A 12,117-nucleotide genomic window follows, 5' to 3' on the forward strand; every position below is an offset into this window, starting at 1 on the left:
AACAAAGCCAGATTCCCTCGCAGACACTAAGAACCCTACCCCAAATATCCTGTAAATGCGGTGACTTCTACATAGGCGAAACCAAACTGCACAATGGAATTATGAGAGAAAAATAATGTTTCCAGAAAAATTTGTCAGGCTATAAAAGGTTAAAATCAGTAGACGAGATTTTGCGGATACGCAATTCGTGAGCTTATAAACTAGGCTTAATGCAAAAAAGAGAATTCTATTTGCGACTTCGCCTACGGTGAAGGCCCCACCTTAAAATCAAAATATTGTCTTTTTAATATTGACAACTGACACGTTTGACTACTAAAATGACATTTGATTGTGTTTTCTTATTGTGTTCTAAATTCAAAATATTTGTTTACATTTTAGATTTACCTTTGTATTATTTATTAGTTGTATTGTTCTTAACTAAGTCTTTAACCGATTAATCGTTCTGTTCTTTTTTTTATATTTAATTGTGCTTATACAATATTTTTTGCATTTCTCAAGTTTTATTACATTAGAATAAAATGTCCAAGAGATTCCGGGATAAGAATGATCATTTGAGAAATGGTAAAAAGGCAAAGTTGGAGGAGGAGGACTTCTGGGAGGATGAACTCGATGAAGATGCTATTGATAAGGCCTTTGAAATTGCTACTCAGGTAAATAAATAAAATTCTGAAACTTGAAACAGGTGAAAAACAACAAAAATCTTGAGTTTAACCTTATAATTTCCAAATGATTGAGGATAAACTTGCCTTTTCAGAATTTATTTTCTTAAGAATTATAATTTTTTTATCACTTTAGGGATTTTCCTTCCCATAGTGCCATTTTTACACAAATAATACAAATGTCTGAACATCCTGAAATAATTTTTTAATATCTTAAATTGTGGCAAAGGTGAGAATACTACTGTTTCTATCATTTCGTTGTCATTTCATAAAGTATGTTTGGAAAATTTTTATTCTTGTTGGTTATTTTGGCTTGTTTTTTATTATTTGGAGGTACTTATATTGGAAGATAGTTGAAAAAATCTTGCCAATTTGATATCATTAATTCTTATGAGTAATGTATACTTTACTCCTTAATTATATTAGTTACATTTATTACATTATGTGTAATTACATTGTTATGTTGCATTGCTTATTGTTAGTTATTCACATATTGCTATTAAATGTTGATGGAAAATAGCAACACAAATTGATTGAATATTGGCAATATCATATAAGAGCAAATAAGACTCTTCTTAAAATATTTTCTTGATTCTCTAAATCTGACAGCATTCAAGTATTTTATATCTCTATGGTTGACTCCTCCCAAGTAATTTCAGCTATTAGGAGGTTGAAAAATAAGCTCACATCTGGTGTGAATGTTATTCCTAGTTTCATGGTCAGAGATTGCATTTATGTCATGGCTCATCCACTTACCAGCATTTTTAACTTAATACTGTCTACAGACTCACAGAGCAAATTATACCCATTTATAAAAAAAATAACCCAATTTATAAAAAAAAGCTACTACCAATATTAAAGTCTTGGGATGTTGATTATACAAGCAATTACAGACCGATCTCAATGCTTTGCGCGATTTTTTAAAATTTTGAAATTATCTTGCACCGGTCTTTATTTAACCATGCCAAAGTGTCTTATATATATTGATAAGCATGAGTTTTCACTTAGATTCTAATATCTAAAGGACACTACACAAAGTCTCATAAGATAGACACTACATAGACCCAGTTTTTAATTCAAAAAGTTGGTTACATGTGTTTTGCTCCTAAGAGCATCAGCAGACCTTAAAAATCTTAGGGCTACAAAGGCTATAACATGGTTTCAGGTCACATTGTATGTTTAATGTGTTAATTTTTGGAGACTTTGTGTAGGCCCCTTCAGATTTTAGATCATTACGTCCTGTTGAAAAAAAAATCTCTATGAGCACTCAGATAGGTTAAATAATTTGTTTTGTTCATATTTTCTCAACAGATACCATTTTATTAAATTTGAAGTTTTTAATTCAGAAAAATTTACTGCCAATGTAGAGTCATTACTTATTCTAGATCAGGGTCCCCTATCATCTATGACTACTTCACTGACAATACCATTTTGAAAAGACTTAATCAGATTCCCTACCAATTACCCTTGGAATTACCTTTGACTCCGAATTTAGTTAGTTTTAGGTCAAAAAAGTTAGAGTTTATAATTAGAAAGTTTGAAAGCTTTACTCTGGAAGCTATATTTAAATTATTGTTTTTTTGTTTTGTTAGTATAAAATTTAGAGTATAGCTGTAGGGAACCCTCTATATCATTGCCATATTCATATAACAGAGTCTGTTCAGTGCAGGTGTGCTAAGTATTTGGTTTATAGACTTTGTGGTATATATCCAGCTAGAGGGTGTAACCATGATCAACTTTTAAATCGTTTTAATCTAGTACCACTCCAGTTTAGAAGAAATATCTTCCTAATAAAATGTTTACATGGTATACTTAATGGGCTGCTTGATAGTCCTGTGCTTCTCTATAGTCTTTCTTTCTTGGTCCCTAGACTTAATAACAGACATTCTTAAGCCTTCTTTCTGCCAATGCCTTGCTCTAACATCTTTAGATCACCCCTATATGCAATGTGCTCTTTTGTGTGTTTAATAAAATCTGTAATTTGTTTGATATAAATGTTTCCCCTGTGGGCAATATGCCTGTTGGAAAAAAGGATAATTATTATTTTAAGTAAAATACCCTATTTTTTTAGCCTTATGTGATTTCTGCTATTTTTTAATAAATTTTTATCTGTACTGCTTACAGTTACTACTACAGTAAGGTATTATTTGATCTACAGATTGGCACTATTTGAAACAGTTTGTTGTTTCTGTAACACAGTATAAGTAGAAGGCCATTTTTTTACTAGAATGAGTATCTTGACCACTTTCCCCTGAACACTTATAGAGGTTTTCATCCTTTCCATCTCATAAATGCACTTCACACACTTTTTCTGTTTATCCCTCCATTTTCTTTTAAATAAATTATGCTTATACAACTTTTCTATCAATGTAGTTCAATCTTTGTTTTTTAAGTCTTCATTATTTTGAAATGCAATGATTTGCAAATTTTAAAAGATATACTTTTCAGTGAGTAAATATATATGTCTTCCAAACAATGTTCCAGGGCGCCAAAAGTATATACAGTATGTAAAAGTAAATTCAGTATGTGGAATAAAACAGTTTTATTTAAAAATATTAGTTTTCTAAAAAGTTTTTCTTTGAATTACATGGTGAAAATATAAAATTATAAAACTATGCTCCTAATTACATATTTGACTTATCTAGGAAAACTAAAAAAAATTATGTTTTTGTAAAATGGAGTGACATTGTTTTGTCAGTTTTTCAAAAAAAGATGTCACCATTACTAAGATCATTTAATCTGTGTTCAGTTGAGTTCACATGTTTTTTTGTATATAAATATGAACTTTAAGGATCATTGAAAATCAGCGCATTATAAAAGTTTGACACTTTATTGATGACCAAATGTAAAAAAATCGGTTTTTTAAGTAACCTGCTTAATAGATAACTAAAAAACTGAAAAATTTAAGCTTAGAGATTGATAAAAAATTATTCTGTATCAAGGCTTGTATAAAAGTCCACATATTCTGAGAGAATGTAACAACACAAGTCCTCTAAGCCTTTCTTCTTACCTTTTTTAATTGGAAAACCACCAGCATATGCATTAGGAAGAGAAGCTAAAAGAAGATGCCCTAAAACTCCTTTTGCTTTTTTTGACAAGAACAACTTATCCATGGTTGCAGAATATTGTGGAGTTTCCTTCTCTTCAGCGATGTAGAATCGTCAGAAGTAATTTGAAACCAAATGCTATTGCTTATGCAAATGCTTATGTTTTTAAAATCACTGTTTTTGATACAAAATACCTCACATCTTTGGATACGATTTGCATTACCAATGACGCTGACCCAGTGCATTGGTATATAAACCGTTGTTTTCTTTTTCCTTTCTATCAATGGAAAGTCTCCGGTCACATTATAGGAAGCTATGGCCTGTTAGGAATTTTTGTTCAACTAAGGTGAAATATCAGGTACTGCAATAGTGCAATAATTTTCCAGTTGTTATTTTAACCTACGCAGCCTCATATACGACCACAAAATCAGTTTACGCATTTCTCCTAGCTGGTATGCTAAAACAATCATTTGAACGTAATTTAAAAACTAAAATGTTGTTTCAAACGATCCCCTCCTACCAACACTTTGGTCCCAGAAAAAACATAGTAGCCTTGTTGTTAGATATATTATGTATGGCTTTTATGGGTTGCTTTTAGCAGAGAACGTTATTGTGGATGAGTTTAGGATAAAATAAGCCTTGTTGAAGATCGACACAAAGAACAGTAGTACTGTTGTTTCTTTGGCACTTGCTAATATCTGTTAATAGCGTTTTGTAAATAAGATCGGCCCTGATATGGTGAATTTGGTTTTTAATTTTTAGTTGTTTCAACTCATTAGTGACTGAACACATTTGTATAAATAACCTGTCACCATACGCACAAGAGTCAGATCTTGGAAGGCCAAACTTGATATTGAAGTCTGCGTTAAATACGCCTCGATAGAAACTTAATTTACACTTAATTTCAGAATATTGTTCACAGAAAAGTTGCCACATTTTTTGGATACTGAGGCATAGTTTCTGGCTAACCTTTCAGGAATAGTGTTTGGATTTTTTTATATTGGAAAGCAGGTAATAGCAGGTTTTTAACGAGGTTCTTTATTTCATCCGTAACTTTCTTCGGCCTATTATCATTAATACCTCGCCTGTCTTTATAGTCTCTGAAATTTGAACTTATGTTGCAAAACTTGAAGATGCCGGTGGATAATTCGGAAAGTTTCACACAAGGTTTTTCAGCACACATTTTTCTATGAGAAATCACTTCATCTATTCTTTTCCTGCCTACATACCCAATTTTCACACTTGTTTGGTCATTGTAACGGAACCTATGAAATTTTCTGACGAGCTCTAGTTTTTTTGGTCGCCTCTAGTTTACCATATTTAAATCGACATTCACAAATTCTCTCGTGTAAAAGAAAAAAAATATAAGCACACGTTGTTACTCTGTAAAGCCTCTATATAATATAAATACTTAATTGGTACGTAAATACGATTATCGGTTATAACCTTGTTGTACTTACCTCATTAGGCGGCTGTTTTCGGGGAATCGCATTTTTTCTAGATGAAATATATGGTTCCCCAGCATCTCTTAAAATCTTTCTTATATTGCATTTTAATTGTGATATAGCTTTTTCATTATGATTGCTTTTCATCTGCTGGAGACAACAAAATATTATTTTTGCGCTCGCCATGAAGTAAGCCCTAATAGTTGGTGCAACTGATGAATACTGATGCATAGCACTTTGTTGGCGCGAAAACACAATTTGGTAAAAATTAGAGCATACAGCGTTGTTCGGGTGACCCATTCAAATATAAATTTTTACGTTTATGGGTCTGTTTATATAGGTATAAACTAATATTTTATATAACTATCATTTAATAAATTTTTTAATGCTGAACAATTCTACCCGACTGGAACAAGAGAGAACAAGGGTTGGTTGCAAAATTATTGTTAATTTAGAATTTAATTTTTTACTTAAAAATCTGACTGGTTTGGACTCCTCTTTTTAGTAGAACTCTTTTGCAAATCAAATTGGTGAAGAGTTTTGTCTTTTGCAAACTCAAGTAAGATCGTCCCAAAGAATTTCGCTGATGGTAACAGGCTAACATAAAGCAAAAGAAGCTTAACCTGCTCTAATTATGATGTTATGTATATCAACGCAAATTGAATTTCTTTAAATTGGCGAATTGCTGCCCTACATTACTTTCCTGGTTGTATATGTTTTTCAAGTTTCTTTTAAATGCATATTTATTACATTTACAGCTGCATCTAAAACAAACTAGGACATCTTGTCAGGAAAATTTTTTAATGTATCACTATTTAAATCTTCCCAATAAATGTTTTCATGTTTTAAAAATGTCAGAGAAATGAACTTAAATCTACTTGGTTCTTTGAATAATTGTTAAATACTTACTTGGTATGGTATGTCGGTAATCATTGTCTGCTAATAGATTTTATAAGTTTTATCCAGTTTGAAGTTATAGCACAAGCTCAGCTTCACATCACTCAAAATTCTTCACATCATAGAAAAACACCACTTATTACACTACAAATTAAACTCCTTAACAACTAAAGTACTTTCAAACAACAAAAAAAAACCTTTGCTTGCGTCTTTTGCTAAAAAAGCTAAAAACTTAAGTGTATTTTTAGATACAGACTTAAGGTTTGTTGAAATTGTATCTAGTATGTGTGCATGGTGATGCAAATCTAAAGTAATTTTATCTATATAGGCATGTTTAGAGTCATAATTAAAATCGTCATGTTGCACATAAAGATAATAAGTCCACCATACAAGTTTAGAGCAGATATTCACACCATGAACTAAATATTTATGGACTAGTTACCGCGTTCTTTACATAAAAAATTTAAATTTGCAACATGATTCTCTGACAATTATCTACATGTTATATAATCAAATTCCAGTATCATTTGTATGTCGGGTCGGTACATTAAGCCTCTGTTACGTTTGGCTAGAGATGGAAAATAGGATCTTTCATATTTCATATATTATTACGTTACACATAGCTTTCTATTTTTTCTTAATATTTATATAATAATAATAATAATATTTCCTTTATTGCCAACAAAATAAATTTGACAAAGCAACGTCAAGCAGAAATGGTGAATTCCCTAAAATAGATTCACGACGAATATTGCATATAATAAGAAACATGATACAATCAAATACATATAGAATAAAATGAGATAGACTAACAAACAGTAGAAGTTAAAACGGCAACTACAAAGTTAAAATTACAATATCAATAAATGAAGTTCAAAATATATAGAATATGTACATATGTGTAACAGGTTCACAGGGCTGGCACATCAAAATCTGAATTTAAAATCATAAAAGCACTTATCTAAAAGAAACTGACTAGTGGCTTTCCTAAATTTAACACTATTATTAATTGATTTTATTTCTGGTGGTAATAACCCATATGCTTTAACTGCCATATAATAAGGACCCCTTTCAAAAAACGCTGAACCATGGGCTGGTGCCCGAAGATCTTCCCTCCCCCTTGTGATTACTGCAATATCAGTGCCATAATGGTCACTGTTTACTGAAAAAAGGTGTGGGTGCCTTTTGACAAACATCACCAAGGACATAAAGTAGATTGAAGGCACAGTCATTATGTTCAGTGATTCAAAATGTGGTTTGCATGATGTTCCGAGGGCGCAACCCCAGCATAGCTCTGATGATCCTTTTCTGAACTACAAAAATTTGAGGGGCCACAGAGGATGATCCCCAAAACATCACACTATAGGCAATCAATGACTGCACCCCTGCAAAATAAAACTGTCTTATGGAATTTACTGTTAATGAATATTTTAGTCTTTGCACTAATGCACAAAAGATATTTAGTTTAGATTGGAGCACCCTCACATGTTCCTCCCAGCCAAGAGCAGTGTCCAAGGTGACCCCTAAAAATTTAACTGTGTTTTCCACAGGCACTGATTTGCCTCGCATTTTCAAATAAACAGACTCTGTTAATTTGGGATTTTTCTGAAATAGCATTAGACCAGTCTTTTCGCAGTTCAGAATTAACCCTGCCCCATCACACCAATCCTGCATTGTCCCCGCTGCACATGAGCACTCGTTAGCCAGGCTCCCAAAATCCTGCCCCACCACGACAGCCGATGTATCATCAGCATACTGGCAGTGGAGTCCCGCAGCCACCTCATCTGAAAGTGAATTCACATACAATAGAAACAGCACAGGACCGAGAATCGAGCCCTGAGGTACACCTTGCGAAACAATAACTGGCTTAGAATAATAATTTCTATTGTCCTTTGAGATACACACAATTTGTTTTCTTTCCTCCAGATAAGACCCCAGTAAAGCACCAGACAATCCTCTCAAACCATAGTGTTCCAATCTATGCAACAACATCCCATGATCAATGGTGTCAAAGGCCTTAGAAAGATCAAAAAAAAAAAAATTAGCAATATTAGTTTCACCTGCTCTAACTTTAAATTAATTTAACTTTAGTTTTTGTTAGGTTACAGCTAGTAACTTAGCAATAGAGTTATATGGAGTTTATTTAATATCCATTTTACTACCTTAAATTCACTTTTGCAGTAAATAATTAGTATTACATGTATTAGTAGAACTGTGAAATCAATAATAGTAATAAAAAAAAATATTAATATTATTAAAGCATTGTCATTATTGATAATACTTCTTGATTTGCAAAATATTGTCTATTTCAGCAAGAAGTAAATATACAAAATGATGTCACATACAATACATTCAAAAATCCTAACGGCTTTGCTTGCTCTACCCAAGCACATATAATAAGCACAACAACCAAAAGTTTTTCAATTAAGGAATTGGAGCTTGAAGTAAAAAAATTAAGGCAAGAAAATTTGGAGAAAGAAGGAGAGATTTCAGTGCTCAGAAGTAAAATCAAACAAAGCACTAATGTTGTACATTTGGAACAACAGAAAACCACAAATGAATGGAGAGAGAAATTACATGCTACAGAAAAAGAGGTTAAAGCTGTTAAAAGTGAATTAGAATTTAAGGTATTTCCATATTATATTCTATATTAAGTATTTAGTAGGTATCTTAGTAAGTATTTCTTTCATTACAGAATCTGGAAATCGTTAATTTGAAACAACAGCTAAGTGCAAAACAAAATATGGTTAAGAAAATTAATTTAGAGACCAGCATTAATAATACACAACAGTTGGCAGCACAAGATCTTATTCTAAGGGAAAATTTTGCAGGGTAATATTATTATTAACTTCTATTTATAGTTTATTAATGGACTGTTATTTTTAGACCATCAGGTTATCAGAAATCAATTGAGAATAAAATAAAACCTATTCAAAGGAGAAAACCAATTATAGAACCAAGTAAGATAATGATTTATGAAACACTTTTATTGTTTATTGTTTATTTTTTAGTATATGCTCTCAAGTCAATATCTCCAAGTAGCTTTATATGTACTCCAGAAGATTGCCACATAATAAAAAGCCACTCATACCGAATAAATCGACGAAACACAATTCCTTATTTACAAAACCAACAGAACTATAATGAAGATACCTTCCATCACAAATGCTCAAAATTTAATAATAAAAGGATAACGCTTGAAAATATTTACCCAGAAATTTTGACACTAGTTCACACATCTTCTCAGGAAATGAATTGTGAAAGTTCCTCTGAAAGTGTTGTTAAAGTATTTTGTGTAGGACTGATTTTGCTTAAAGATTTTATGGGTTATTTAGAAGAATATGGTTCACATTTAAGGACAGAAGATATTCAGCAAGCAGATGTGAATTATGTAATTCAAGATGTAAATGGCCAGTTAGGCACTGTGTAAGTTTTTTACAATATTAAGATTTTTATATTTAAATTAATTTGGTGGATATTGTTCTTGGTTATCTGATTCTCACATTAGATAAAACTTATCAGTATATCACAGGTCTCGACTCGTAAATATTAGTTATGTAGTATCTCAGCGAGAGCGCAGGTGTTTTAGCTTTAAAGTGTGTGGCACTTTAAAGCTAAAATCGATAGAAATCCTACATGCCTACCCATGTCACGCACGTACCAATCATTGGGTACGTTCAGCCGATGTCAGCGGATGAGTAGATGACCTAGCGATTGCGTTCGGCCGGCACCTCTAAATAAGCGCTCCACTCAGCAGATCGATAATTCGCTCAGCGGAGATTCTTTACGCTTTTCAACCCAGCGCTTTATTGCACATGTGTAATTCATCAATATTATTTGTAGTTTGTTTGTTAATTGGGTATTAAGTTTTGTTTTCACTTGCACGTCATCCTTCACCCAGTCAACACGTGGTCGTTCTTTTCCTTTCCTATCCTTCGAGTTTTAGTCCCAGACTGTACAAGTATTTAAGACATTTTTTTCAATTATCATCACCTCGTACTCTTCAATTGATACTTTTCAATATACCTTTAGAATGCGAACATATTAAGCGTATTCTTGAACATCTTAAGTTGCAGGCAGAGTCTATGAGTGACCTAGATCTATGATGTGCTCTCATGTTTGATGAAATTTCCTAACTTCTAATCTAATCTCTGGTTTTGAGGATTTGGGTGAGCTTCGCAGAACCCCTAATCTGGCAAATCAGGCTTTTGTTATTATGGTAAGGGGCCTCAGAAAACCTTACAAGATGCCTGTTTCTTATTTTTTACAAAGGACACTACTAATTTATTTTAATAGTTCACATAGGAAACTATTAAAACTGAGACTTTAAAAAAACTTATATTATCTTGTATAAAAGAATTATAGTCAATTGGTTTGAAAATCTGCACAACCATTTGTGATCAGAGTAGGACAAATATTGCGGCCTTAAGGGAATTAATTATAGAATATTCTGATGATAAGCCAATTCCCTACCATTTTGTTGTAAATGAACAGTGCATCCCTACCATTTTTAATGTACCACGTTTATGTAGGATTGAATTTGTTTAATGTAGGATTGAATTTGAAAAGGGGAAATTTGCCACTATGGACTATGTCCATCGAGCATTTGAGTTAGATGGAGTCTTACTAAATTCCAATATAGCGACCTCCGTTGTAGGTTTCATACCATTATCTGATCGATGTATGCTTATACAACTACCTGAAAAGACCATCAAAATTAATTTGATTCAAGGATATGCTCCGACGGGCGCTAAACAAGTGAATGATCTGAAGGAATTACAATTATACAAGAAAGAAGAAGTTACGTTTGTTATGGGTGATCTAAATGCGAAGGTCGGAAAAGGAAAATATGGTTGGGAGCTTTGCATTTGGCCAAAGAAATGACCAAGGGGACAGGATGATAATGTTTGCTTTCCTAAACCCATTCCTACCCCTTGCCGTTGGGTATAACGTGCCTTTAAGAATTAAATTTAGTGAAAGTATCAAGCCCACTTCCGCGTCAGCCTTCACCCAGTTAACACGTGGTCGTTCTTTCCTTTCCTAACCTTTGGAACCCTTTTCTGCCCTTTGCCAGTGGTAGCTGAACGTAGCCAGGCCGGATGCATCGTGGGGAAAGCGTCACCGCGCATTTCAGTATTAAACATTGTGAAAATATCGATTCGGGGAACAGGGTACATACACGACGGTTTTCCCGAATCTCCAAATCGTACCGGCATATGGTGCTGCCTCGTAGCAGAGCCATTAACCTAGCAAGTCCAAGTTTTGTTTTGCTGTTACAAATATTTTTTAAATAAAGAACTTAAAGTGGAAGTTTTTAAGTTGTTTTATAATAAATAAATTTAAGAATATACAGGCTATATTAAATGCCACAAATCAATGCGTTCAGCCGAATCTTCGCACGAATACTCTAAAGTCGTCCAGCAGATTAGCGCTTAGGTACGTAACCATTATTTTTTGCAGTGTGTCGGCCACATCACATGTGTCACGTCTTTTAATTTATCATTATTTCGTTTTTGTGTAAATAACTTTATTAAAATGCCGAAAAGAAATCGGAGTGTTAGTGATATGGATAATAAGTTACCTAAATTAAAGTGTAGATCAAAAAATTGAAAAAACAACGCCGCATCAACGTTCACCATCGTTCGCCATCGTCACTGTCTAAGTGGCAGTAATTCCCCTTTTTCTAGTATCGAGATAAGTATCGTGATGGTTTATTAGAGGTTCGCAAAGATCCAGGTAAAAACCATAGGCTTCGTATACGAGTATTATCTTCGTCAGATGAGAATTTTTTTATTGGTAAGTTTTATATTAGGTACTTTTATTTTATTTAGACTGCGTTCACAATAGAGTAAATACATTTACTCTCTCTTTTTGTTGTTTTATTTCCTACTATTGTATATAGTAGAGGAAAATATTTTCTTTAAATTTCCTACTAAAACAGTAAACATTCTTTATTTAGTAACCTGTTATAGGCAGAGAGGAAATATAAATAGGGATTTCTTTAAATTTTTTCCCACCAGTAAGGTAGAGGACTGTAAAAGTCTATAATATCCATGCCATTCTTAAAGA

The 12,117-nt window shown here is 32.8% G+C and overlaps 1 protein-coding gene across 3 annotated transcripts in view; it reads left to right on the forward strand.

Moving 5' to 3' along the window:
- Positions 1–323: 323 nt before the first annotated feature.
- LOC126734872 (uncharacterized) overlaps positions 324–12,117 on the forward strand; it is a 30,249-nt gene continuing 18,455 nt past the window's right edge. For all 3 annotated transcript variants that reach the window (XM_050438689.1, XM_050438690.1, XM_050438692.1), the window contains exons 1-5: positions 324–650; positions 8,361–8,675; positions 8,744–8,880; positions 8,935–9,008; positions 9,060–9,474. In XM_050438689.1, coding sequence (XP_050294646.1) covers positions 519–650; positions 8,361–8,675; positions 8,744–8,880; positions 8,935–9,008; positions 9,060–9,474 — 1,073 coding nt within the window. In that variant the 5' untranslated portion in view covers positions 324–518. The remainder of the gene's footprint in view (positions 651–8,360; positions 8,676–8,743; positions 8,881–8,934; positions 9,009–9,059; positions 9,475–12,117) is intronic.

This window comes from Anthonomus grandis, chromosome 4, assembly GCF_022605725.1.
Source record: "Anthonomus grandis grandis chromosome 4, icAntGran1.3, whole genome shotgun sequence".
In the NCBI taxonomy this organism is placed as follows: Eukaryota; Metazoa; Arthropoda; class Insecta; order Coleoptera; family Curculionidae; genus Anthonomus; species Anthonomus grandis.